The sequence below is a fragment of the Drosophila subpulchrella genome, chromosome 3L (genome assembly GCF_014743375.2).
Source record: "Drosophila subpulchrella strain 33 F10 #4 breed RU33 chromosome 3L, RU_Dsub_v1.1 Primary Assembly, whole genome shotgun sequence".
In the NCBI taxonomy this organism is placed as follows: Eukaryota; Metazoa; Arthropoda; class Insecta; order Diptera; family Drosophilidae; genus Drosophila; species Drosophila subpulchrella.
In genome coordinates this window covers 8,358,726-8,371,817 of record NC_050612.1, presented here as the reverse complement: position 1 = coordinate 8,371,817, position 13,092 = coordinate 8,358,726, and the positions used below count along the sequence as shown (strand labels likewise).

The 13,092-nt window shown below is 39.1% G+C and overlaps 1 protein-coding gene across 3 annotated transcripts in view; it reads right to left on the bottom strand.

Moving 5' to 3' along the window:
* LOC119555338 (MOB kinase activator-like 2) overlaps nt 1-13,092 on the bottom strand; it is a 46,188-nt gene that overhangs the window by 20,592 nt on the left and 12,504 nt on the right. Inside the window, exon 2 of one of the 3 annotated variants that reach the window (XM_037866673.1) lies at nt 2,167-3,150. The exons of the other annotated variants lie outside the window; for them this stretch is intronic. Coding sequence (XP_037722601.1) covers nt 2,167-2,993 — 827 coding nt within the window. The 5' untranslated portion in view covers nt 2,994-3,150. The remainder of the gene's footprint in view (nt 1-2,166; nt 3,151-13,092) is intronic. 3 annotated transcript variants of the gene reach the window in all.

The following is a 13,092-nucleotide window of genomic DNA, read 5'->3' as shown; positions in this document are numbered from 1 at the left end:
ACATTTTAAATATTTAAAGCTCTTTTGTGAGTCATACTGACTGATCTCATTCTTATAAGAGCAATTCTAATTCTTAGAGCTGTAGATTTAAAAGATATACAACCAACATACTTTCTTTTTTAATAAAAGCTAAAATAATTAGCATATTGTTGCCGAATAGGAAGTTTTTAAAGTGGCTGCGATATTTCTCTGTGTTCAATTACCTCCAAAGTACAGTTCGCCACAAAGAGGTCTTCATCCGACCGAAAACAATATTACTCATTTATGAAGACTTGAGCTTTTGTCAGCTTTATTTTCGTTAATTTGTTTACATAGGTAGGTTTTTATTTAAATATTGGGACTTCTTCTTTAAGAAAACCAAAGCGAATGAGACAATCAAATATTTTGGGCATTATTATGTAAATTTTGGGCTTGGGGATGGGGTTGTTTTGGGGCCTGGTAGCTTAGTGTGCCATTGACACTCTCTGTGGGTCTGTTGGCCTGACAGGTTTATCATTATCATTTTCATAATGCGCCCTCCTAATCCACCTGCGTCTTGCCTCCACCAAGTTACTTAACAAATGACTGTTGTTATGAGGTTCTGCTGCCTCCTCTCACTCGGTTTGTATGTCCATACGGTTAGTCATTGTTTTCGAGGGGGAGGAGTGATATGTGAGTTGCATGCACAAAGACGACCCCCAAACAAGTGAATAAGTTGTTACTCAGAACCTTACTGCACCCCCGCCTTTTGCGTCGTTTAATATAGTATTCCTATACCTATTCCTATTCGTATAGTATTTATGCATGCTCATGTGTGTCAATATTTGGTTTCCTAACTAATTATCAGTTCAGCGCACTCTGTGAGCTCGGTGGCAGAGTGTCAACGCTTTGCGGTTGTCTCACCTCGGTAATTTGAGAGTTCGTTTAACTTTGCTTTTAAAATAAAGCCAGATCACAAAGCAGATAAAGTTCGGTCAAATTTGGACACGGTAAATAAGGAAGCAGCATCAGCTGTTTTCCCAACAGCCGGCTAAGCTACAGTTTCCTTTTGCAGAACTCCGGTTTGGGTCACCACCTAATTCTGGTGACCTTCGAGGCGCATTTTTGATACCTTTAGGCCCAGCACATGCATAAATTTAGTTGGCCGCCTTTGTTTCTGTTATTTGTTTCTATTTCTGTTGGTTTCTTGGCTGCTTCCACTCTTGTGAGGTTTTAATTGCCGTTTGAACCTTGAATTTGCACACACCACAGAGTGCTTTTGGTGGTCACCAAACACAAAACACAAAAAAATAAAAAATAAAACTCTACAAAAGCCGCTTGAGAAATGCTCGTAATTAAAGCCATAAAAATGAGTAAATACCGCATTTATCTCGAGCTGTGCTCTGTTTTCTGCGTTCTTTATTGTTCATTTTTTTCGGCTTCCTTTGTTCGACCTCTGACACGGGTATCTTAAGTATTTCCCTAATGCGAGCAAATTATAACTTTGTGCAATTCTCTATGACTTGACCTTAGAAAGTTGATCGCAATGGAGTGAATGCTAACGAGCGTAATGCTGATGGTAAGACATTAATAATCATTATTAGAAACAAAGCAGACCATAAATCATATTGGAATTGAAATATATATTGAGAAAAAGGAATTCATAAAGAACTATCCTAGTTTAAATGGAACCCAATTTAGAAACTCTTTAGTGGGTTAAAATAACTCTCAATCTGTCTTATCCTACATATTTAGGCGTTTTTTCAATACAATTGTAATTATTAAATAGAATTTAATTTAGACTATCTTGTCGCAAATGTAACTCTCAATCTTTTCTATCCTATATAAGTATCCTAATTAACTAAAATGTAAGTTCAAATAGAACCCAAATTAGAAACTCTCAGCTGGTTAAAAATAGCTGTCTTTCAGGTTTTTAAGATATGCTAATTTATGCCAGGGGATGGGTAAGTGCTATAAGAAGTGATCTCAAATTGGGCAATTAATAACTTGGTGAACAATATGATTGACACAACTGGCGTGTTATAACTAGAAACGAGAGATTGGCATAGGTTGCTAAGAGACCGGTTCGGGGGGATCCCCTCTCTATCCTCAGCCCGATAATCCCACCCGAAACACAAATCATACAGTTCTATCTATTGTTCACTGGGAATATTATGAATTCAGTTTAAATGTCAGTGGGGAACTTACGCAACCAATCCGCCCAAGAAGGCGACGGGACCGCCGCCGATCAGGCGGATCTTTCGATGACAGGAATCGAAGAGGGATGTTCGGGTGGGCGCCTGCGAAGTGGGTGACATGATGATATGGCCACCACTGTGGTTGTTGCTGCTGCTGCTGCTGATGTTGCTGCTGGGATAATTCCGATCGCTTGGCCTGCTAATGAGCAGTTGATGCTGCTGCTGCTGTTGCTGCTGTGTTGCTGCTTTCCACGCTTGTTGTTCACTTGTTTTGCAATTGTAATTACCGATGTAGTCGTTGTTGTTGCCACTACTGGTGTGTCTGGTGTTTTTACTGTTTCTATAATGAGTGCCGCTGTTGTTGTTATGATTGTTAATGCAACTATTAGACAAACTGTTGCTGCTGCCGCTGTTGCTGCTGTTGCTGTTGATGCTGCGACAACTGTCGTCGTCGTCCGTGGATGTTGCCGCTGGCTTTGGCTTCTTGTTGCGCCTGAGAGCCGCCGCAAAGTTGTAGCTGCTCGGCTCCTTCTTTTTCTTCGGTTTCTTCGGCAATTGCTCGGGGTTTGTGGCCGTCAGAAATAGCAAACAATTGTCACCTTGCTGATAGGAAGCAGATTGCTTCTGCTGCTTGAAATAGTATTCTGTATCTTGCGGCTCCTCTGCCGTGACTTTGGGCAGCTTGTGTTGCTGCTGCCGGAAGCGTTGCAACAGCGTCTTGCGCTGATGTTGCTGCTTGCCGCTGGGTGTTGCTGCTGCCGCTGTCGATGTTGCTGTTGCTGCTGTCTTCGTTCCGAAGCCGAGTTGCACGATGTGCTGTGTGGGCGCTCTCAACATTATTCACTGTCACTTTTGGCTTTTTGAATTTGTCACTATAATTCACTCATTTGTTGTTGCTGATGCTTATATCGCTGCTAACTGATTTTGCACACATTTTAATTTTATTCAGTTCGTTTTTTTCCATCTTTCACTCTTGTTTGAGGCAAACTTTCTTCTAAACGATAATAAAACAAACATGGCATTAAGTTTCAAAGCGAACTTTCAACTTTTTTATGCCCATTCCCTTTTGCGTTGCTTTTGCAAAAAGAAAGAAAAAAGAAGGCACTGAAAACTTCTCGTGCTTTGGGTGCTAGTATGCGTCATTCATGAGCTTCAAACTTTTCCACAAGAACTGCACAGTGGAACGAATTGCCTTAAACCTGGTTTAATCCTCTACAGTAAAATGTCAAGATTTGTGGGCCAAAAATATGTGCTGCACATAAATAACCCCTCAAGAATATATTCTAAATATACAAACAACATCTATTTGACGAAAGCCCTAATCCACATAATCCCACTGGATTCCACTACGCTGAACCAATTTTGTAATAGATTCTCATTGGGTATTTGGTAATCTCCCACAGTGCGATGATGGCAATGCCATTCCATACCATGTGCTTTAAGCTTTTGTATTTATTATTTAGTTATAATATATATAAATGTGCGCGCTTTCTGGGCAAAAGTATTCTCAATATATACTTATATACACTGATAAAAATGGCATAGCAAAAAATTTCTTCATATTGCATTTAAAATTTCGTATTAATATTTGAACTAAAAAGAAAAACATAATTTTCAATACAGAACATAATACGTTATGTGATTTTATTATATGAGTCATATCATACTAAATTCAATTAAATAACTATAATTGTTAAATTAAACATCGTCATATTTTAAGGAAACAAGAGCTGCAATGGATGATAAACTTAACAAAAATATTTAAATTGAATATGAACTCCTTGATTAACTAAGTTTTTTATCAGTGTATATATGTATATTTATATATGTCGTTAGAAAATACGATCGCGTGAGTTTTTCGACTCGTTGCGTAGTTCACACAAAAAAACAATAACAAATTCGCAATGCTGAGTGATTTGAGTAGGTGTGCTGGTGTGAGTTGCTAAGCTCAAATCCGCTTATATGTTAATTAGATTTACTAAAGAAATAAATTATAAGTTTCTTCCTTGGGTTTTGTTTGTTTTTTCATGAACTTTGCAGCTTATTTGTTTGGCCTTTTCTCCACTGCAGTTAATTAATGCAAACACTCGAGGGAAACGCAAGTCTAAAGATTTAATTGTACAAATAAATGGAAAACAAAACAAAAACAATCAATTTCTGAGTTCCTTTTCACATTCGATTCAAATTGTCTGTTACTTATGCCGTTTTTTAAGTCATATCTTAAGACTTTAACATCGGCACAGGCCAAAAGAAAAAGAAAGTAAGAGTCGGCGGCGTCATCCGCTGATTACGCAATCGCAGGCAAAAAAAAACAAAAAGAGCGAAACGACGACGCAAAATTAAAACACATCATTAAAGAAGCTCGTCCGAGAAATGGGATGGGCCCTTAAGAAACTGGAAAACCTGGAGCCCCAAAGATGATGACGGAAAAAAGGAGAAAAACACAGACCAAAAATGACTGAAGACTGCAGTGTGTCAATAAAAAAAAGGAGTCCGACACCCGACAACCTTCACCCAAATACCCACATATAATGGATAAGGTCCACCCCAGCCTTGTTCAAAAGAGAAGGGCACCCAGTCAAGCGAAATAGATGGGGAGCTGATTGAACCGATGGGGGACATTTGAAACTATTTGGTAAATGCAAATCGATATAATGGTAGTGACAGAAAATCAACATAAAAGGGTGCAAATACGTTTTCAGCTTGATGGATTAGTACAAAATGACTTCTAATATGATATAAATATAAAAAAAAATCTTTTGTACGTTCTTTTCTTTAAATTTTTAAATATAAATTGATTTTGAGTTGTTGTTTCCATTGGCATATATAATATTTAAATTCCGTGTGTTATTTTTAAATAATAAATAATAATTCCCGTTACGTCTTAAGTATTTCCAGTTTTTGATAACATTGAGGTTAAGAGTGGTGATTCAGGCCCACATTTTTTTATTTTGCAAATTTCTATTTTAGTGTTCTTTGATAAGCATAAAGAAACATAATATTCAAAGAATAAAGATTTAAATAGAAATAGTTCCCGTTTCGGCTTAACAGATTTCAATTACTAATAAAAGTTATCAGTGCTGATTCATGCTTACGTCAAGGACCATCATCTTTTGTGATTTGTGGTATACAATATTTATATTTTGTATAAAAAACAAAACTTTTTTCCCCATTATTCCCGAAGCGAGTCCGAGATAAAGCCCTGTTGTACGTCAGCTAAGCGCAGTAAGCCCTTCTCAAGCTGGCGAGCTGGTGATTACTGTATCGCAGCACATATGACACATGGATTTCAGCTTTATGAATATGCCACACAATTTCCCGGCACATGACAAACCAGAAAGAGCTTATCTGGCATGTACAACGTGCCCGATGAGCGAATTCAGTGATTCAGTGGCACGAGACAAGCGAGATGTCGACCAAGACGGGCAGCAAAGGTATTATTCAGAAAATTATCTGCACCTTCTGGTGTTTTTTTTGGACCATGGCTTACGGAAAAGTAAGAGAAAAAGGTGTGAAAAATAGAATGGCCTCGGTTTTGACACCTCCTCGGGCCTTGGGAACTTTCACAACTGGCGCGTACCCGAGATTGAATTGGCTCAAACGGATGGATGATGATGATGGGTGGTTACAGGCACCACCTGGTTGAAAAATCGAAAGTATGTCTTACGGGTTGGCGACTGTAAAACACTTCTTAACAGCACACCAAAGCGACAATGGAAAGGGGAAACTTTCTATGACTCTTAATTAGCGAATTACATGCATGCAATTCTGAATCTTTCGGCCTCGTCATGATGCTCTTTGTGGATTTACGTTTGTAGTTCCATTTGCAAGGCACGTTGTTGGCCATATAAATTGCTAGAATTAAGCCAAGCTGGCAGCCATGAAAGTTTCCAAAGAAAGCCGAGTGCAAGAGCCAGAAAGATCTGGCTTCGCGGGCTGGAGTTGATGATGACACTTGGGATTTTTCGGTAGGTTCTCCTATTCGGCAATTGACTCTATATAGTGTATGGTGGAAAATGGGGCGGGTAGTTCAGTTGAGTGTGCGCAACACGCTTCGAGAATTTTAAAATGAAAGTTCGTGCCCGTTCACGGTTGACAAAGCATGCGGAAATCTCAAAGCCCAGCTCAAGCAGCTCAAGAAATAAATCGCTTAAGAGCAAAATAAAAGTGTGAAGCGCAGAGGCGAAGATATAAGACGGTATAAAAGTCTGGGCAAGAAGGAAAAAAAATATAATTATATTATTTTAATGTGTTTTCTCTGCTCTGCCTGGTTTTCCTCTTGTTTATCCGCAGCAGCTGTCGTTTTCTAGCTGGCATTACTGTGAATTTTCAATTAAGCCCGGCCAAGCTGCCTCCAAACAGCCACTGCAAACCATTCCATTCTCCGCCATTCCTTTTCAATGTGGCTGCAATGATGATGATGAAAGCTTTCTCCACTCTATGCCCCTCGCCGATTCTTCGGTTTTGGGACGCTTGGAAGGGTTTCCACTGGGGTTTCAAGACCCGGTACTCGGAACTCGATGTTCAGTACTCAGTACTCCGTACTCGACGAAGCAAGAAGTGTCATGGAGTGGCAAGGTTATGCGCTGTGCATAAGCAATTAGCCTTGCGGTTTCCACTCTCGGTTGGATGATATATCTATCTATCTATCTAGAGAGCCAGCTAACCAGCTTTGGGGTCACACACATCGCGGCTGCACACATTAAGTAGAAATGGAAATTGATTTGGCGCTACCACTTCGATCATTACTGGAACAGAAGTCCGTTCGCAGGGGAATCGCTTGAAATGGGCACAGCATTGCGCACTACATTCTCTGCCACATTTCACAATCGCTTGTAAAGTCCGCATTTAGCTTCCTCCATATAAATGCTGCAGTAATAAAATGTTGCTAAATATGCATTAGCATTTTGTTTTTGAATAACATTTAAGTATACAAACACATTTCATATTTTTAGGATTTCTACATACACTAAAGTGATTAAAAGACAAATCCATTTGAAATGGTTTCTTTTTAAAACATTGGAAATGAGAAACACATACTAAAATAGATCACTTTTGATACTTCTTTCTATCAGTTTGGTTGAAACGAATCCGAAATTTCTACTCACAATCTGGTATTATAGATTCGCTTCAATTGAATTGTGGCATATCATCAATAGGGTTGGAAATAATCGAATTTGATGTGGATCGTTAGGTATTCTAAAAGCTGGGACTAGTTAAAAACTGAAGATGATAATTTATAAAACTAAAACTGAAACTGATCTGAAACTTCAACACACATTTTAAGTTAATTGAATTGTGATTTGATAGAGGGCAGTGGGTTATAGTAGATTATACTACATTCTCTATATAGATAATGGAATTTAGTTTGTTTTAATTTTGATGGACATGGTTTTAGAGTACCCCGATTGACCCTATCGCATGGGGCTATTGGCCAAGCCCCCGTTTCAAGGGCTCGGCCCCCAGATGATAGATCCGAATGCAACCATGTGGATCATGGGTACTTGCATCGATTGCAGCTGTGCGTTCAGCGATTGCAGCAATTTTCACACTCCGAAGGCCACACACAATTGACTGATTAACGCCGATACGATCTAAAGTCAGTACATATATGAGTATATGCAAATGGGTCTGCGATTGCAGTGGAAAGACAAAAGGAAAAACGGAAAACCGATCCGTGGATCGATGATCTACCTACGTGCAGCAATTGCTGGATCTCTCCGATTGAACGTTTCAATTCGCGGCTGTCATCTAAAACGAAGCGAAACCCGAGCGATTGCGGAGTTGCGATGTTCTCACGGCGAGTTACACAAAAAGCCGCACATCACGTTTCCAGCTTTAATGGGGCCCCCCGATCCGGATCGCTATGGCTCTTGCTGTTGCTCCACTGTACCTCGCTTCACTGTACTCCCAGCCCAAACCGAAAACCCCAATCCAATCCATTCACGACGGCGCTCTCAGGCTGCGCCATAAACTTGTACGGAGCCCAAAACGTGAGAGAAATAAGAAAGGCCACAGCCAAATAAAACAAAATAAAAGCCAGGCCGAAAGGCCCACCGAAATTACCGAAGAGAAAAACAATAAAAATAAATACGTAGACCCAATTAAATCGTGTAAAAAATAAAGCCCCGTACATATATATGTGTGTAAGTCGCGCTAATTAAGCAAATTAGTAAAAAACAAAACGAAAATATGAGAAAAATTGTGCTGCGGTCAGCGGCGCGTCTGCTTTACCCACTTTTTTATATGTATTTTTTTTTTGGTTTTTTGTTTTAGACGACGGTGCATTGTCAACACAGCTGAAATTTGACCCATAAAATTTCCCACAAAATTATAGTAATTTCGCTAACTCAATTTGATGAACGAAAAACACAAAAACAGGGAGATAAAATTATAGGAAAATCCAGCCGACGGCCGTTAGGGAAATGCGGGATGCGGCCGGCTGTGGGAGTCTATTGCAAAACTAGCCGAAAATTGTTTGCCGGCAGGGAAAATCAGGGAAAACAGGGGGGAAACCAGCGCAATTTTCACCACTATCCAGTTACCGAACTTCTTCTTTTTCTTACCCACTCCGGTTGAAGATGGGAAATGGTGGGGGCTTGATCAAAGGGGCCCAACCGCATAATTATAGGCCGCCGATCTCAGCGGCCATCATTGCGGGCGGTGGGCGGCAATTGGACGACAGAAGAAAGGGGCCTGCATCGCAACCCGAGCCTCTTTATAAGGCAGAGCACAGTGGATCTCGCTGGGAACTCTCGGGCTTTTGAATCAGCGGGTAGGATTAACTAATAGCCCTTAACTGACCTCGCAAAGTGCTTCCATACCTCGAGGAACCAATAGTTTGAATTTAAATTAATCTTAACTAATGCTTTAATACCGAAATAATTAAAATGAATGCCATAAAAAAGTTCGCTGTTCTGATAGGTAGAATATTATGAACTTAAGAAATCACTTATTCGAAAAAATAATAAGTTTAAACTTGAATCGCACTGAACTATTTCTTTAAAACCAATATTTTTTAAATGAATGCCATAAAATCTGAGGTCTGAGTTATACACAGAATATTATGAATCTAAGAAACCACTACCTATGTGGGTAGTACATATGTATAAACTTTTTGTAAAAAAAATCTGCTCACTGACCTCGGAAAGTATTTTTATACCTCTAAGAAACAATAACTTTTTATCCTTTAAAACCACAATAATTAAAATACATATCAACAAAAACATTTTTCAGATTTGAAAGAAAGAATATTATAAATCTAATAAAACACCCACTCAAATATGCAGTAATAATTCTTTTATTCAGTATAAGCAGCTAAGAGAATTAACTTCTTAACCATTACCTCAAGTAATTTTTGTTAGAAGAAGGTGTATGGAATACGAAATATTTTAAACACATAATGATATGTACTCAAATATTTCCCTAAAGCAATAACAACTTGATTTACCTAAGCCTACGTCTATATAAAAACCCCATAATTTTGCTGATCAGCTTGGCTATGAAAATGCATCGGTAGCTTCCTCCATAAAACATTTGATTACCTCTGCTCAAAATGCAGAAGTTGTAGTCAACCGTGTTAACAAGATACACGAACAGCGACGGGGTGGGCAATAAGTCAAGTCGAACAATAAACATATTCATTTTTCATAAGTTTTTATCACTACGAAAACCACAGTGCCTGGGACGAATGTCTTCGTTTGGTCAGTGGGGATGGGTTGATGGGTGATGTGCGATGGGGGGGGGTTTTTTGACAATGTTGTGGGAGCACAGTCTGCCCCATACAACATCATCTCGAGTGGCGCTGAAACAAATCCTCAAGAAACGAGGCGGGGGCGCATGGAAAAACACACGATTGCAACACCGATATTTCATCTGCTTCGTGGCGATTTAGCCCCCGAGTTTTATTTTGTTTTGTCTCGATAGATTTATTTATTTTTTTTGTTTTGTCTTTTTTCCCCCCACACTTTTAGCCATACCAAAAAGTGACGGCTAGCAATTTTTTGTGAGGCCTGGTAGCAAGTGTATTATTATACATATCTGAAATCGCGCAGAAATGGTTGCACACGCGTGCAATTAGCGGCGCGTGTTTTCACTGGGAAAGGTGAATGGTGAAGGGGGCATGAAGTGCTCTCTGTGACGGAAACATTTGCGAATTTTCACTGGCCGCTGCACTGCATTTCACTTATAAAATATGAATACATCTACATAACATACAAGTATTCGCGTTTTATTTTAGGAAGCTTTTAGTGGCAGCCAGCAAAAAAGAAAATAAAAGAAAGAAAAAGGACTAGAAAAGCGGGGTAAAGCAAAAAAAATGAGCTGGGAAAAAGCCTATGATGGCAATGCCGACAGCTGAATAATAAATTTAGCACGGGCTCTTCGATTTTTCCGATTTCACATCGCCTCGCTTTCGATTTGGCTCGGTTCGGTTTGGTTTTCGTGGCTAACACAACAACAGCTGACATTGACACTTTTCGTGTGGCCTGGCGGCGCAGAAAATCGTTTAAGGTTATTTATAAAGCAAAAATATCGAACAGTCAGACCCGTCCCCGTCCCCACGCAAAAAAAAAACATCGTTGAGCAGAGATATGCAAAGAAAAACGCACAAAGAAATATCCGAGCAGGCAAAAATTGCCCTGTCAGAGTTAAATTTCCGCTCAAATCGAATTTGGCAATGCACTTCAAAAGATTTTTGGTTTTTAAAACACTTTAAAAAGAAATTTGACTTTTTTTACTAGCCCTAGAATTTTGTTTTATCTTTAAGTATACAGTATTCTTAATATTCGAGTGTAAGCTACTTTTGTCTAAATTTTAATTATTTTTTTAATCAACATTATCCAATACTGAATTTAAGACAATCATTTATTTTAAATCAAAGTTATCTTGGAATCTGTATTTATGATTTTGCATTTAGTATAATCCGATGTCTACCTATTAGAATACTACCCTTCGTTAAGTGTTTTTATATACTTTGATTAAGATTGTATTACATTTTATACATTATACTCATTATTTTTATAGCTATACTATGTACTTCCTATTTTATTACTTATATGGAATTAAGAAGTAGATATGTATTTACTTAAAGAAAATACTCTAAAACTAAGACGCATAAAAAAAACGATTGTTAAGTAAACGCGATAATGTATTTTCTAAATTTAATGAAAACTTAATAAAACTGAATATACAACTCAATTGAAAATACTTTAAAAGGATTATGTGGTTCTGTTCAGACTTAATTTGCTTTTCTCAGGAAACAGCTAAATGTTTACCCAACTTCAGGAAGCTTTAAGTGTTATAAGACCGAGCTAGGAAGCCATTCCAGTGGTCTCAACTGCGTGCTAAAAAAGCACGATGACAGAAAAGGGGTTAATTCTTAAGCAACGTTTTCAATATCCAAACGCTCGATTTCCGCGTCGCTGTCGCACTTAACCTTCAACTCGCATTGAAGCCAATTTGCTGACTGATGTCTTCGTTGCCGTTTTTACCCCTTCTAGTTTCGTTTTCACACCTCCAACCCCCGACCACCCACCGCCCCGCCCACTGGCGCCATCAAATCAAAATTTATGATGTGATTCTAGCAACGCGACGCCGAGTGTTTTCGATAGCCATTGCTCGCGTTTTGAATGAGCTTAATTGTTGCCGATTTCAGTGTATGCTGTGTACCCCCGTTAAAGGTCAAACGAGCAGTTTGACTCTCAACTGAGAGCAAAAAAAAAAAAAATAGAAACCGAAACCGAAAACTGGCAAGTCATAAAGTACACCTCAAACCCCGCTCTCGGTAGAAAAGCCGTAGAATTATTGGTATCAAAAGAAATAAAAACGAGTTCCACAAACTGGAAGACGCAGACAGATATGGAAGAGAGATAGAAGCTGCGGCGGTACGGTGACGTGCGATGCACATGCAATGGATGACATGATATACATAGATAGGTGTACCTCCAGCCCCAAGCCCCCACCTCCATAGCCTGTATACCTCTATAACTCCATAGCCATATCGGAGAGCTGGTTATTCTGTTGGTTTGGTTTGGAAGCTGCCCGGCAGGCAGGCAGCATGCAGCGTATATGGCATAACGGTTCACTGGAAAGGCGGAGAGGTTTTCGTTTTCGGGTCGCTAACTAACCCAGTTACCAGAGATTTATCCGACAGCGTTTATAACTGTGACTATCCTTGCCATATGGGTTAAACGATCGATTGGGCCACAGCTCTAGCTCTCGTTGGAAATGAAATGAAACACAGCTGAACCGAATGCATATGCATGAAGCCGATTAAGTACGACTACTGAAATACTACAATATATTTTCACTGGAATTGCTCGATGGGGAATACCGTGAGAAAAGTATCTCATCAAGGGGAAAAGCCCAATAGCAAATAGTACATAGGAACTAGATATTTTTTACACTACATCGAATTGCATTGGAAGATACAAGCAATATCAATTACATCCCTAATTTCATAAGCCTCTACCGAAAACCAATTGGGCAGCCTTTACATCTCTTAGATAACATCGCACGACTAAAGCTTGGATCAATTTTATTTCCCTGTCCTCCACAAAAGTCCAAGGGAATTCAACTATGGGAATCCGCAACTAATTCCAGTTGGTTTTGCAATTTTTAGCATGACCTAAAAAATCGATAAATGGCCTAGCGCATTTGAGGGCCAAAGGGTTTGCGGGGGGCTGTGAAAGGGGGTTCACCGGCAGGTGTGAGAAATAACAAGCTGCTGGTTGAGCCACTCGTACTGTTGTTTTTTCTGCATATTGAACACGTAGGCGTCAACGGGGTTGACAAAAAATAAAAACAACTCAACCAGGATGTGCACAGAAAAAAAAAGATCATTTAAGATTACCAAGATCTCTCATTCTTAAATTTCATTTAACATTGATTTTGGTATAATGGAAACAAGTTGAAACTTTAAAAAAAAGTTTTTATT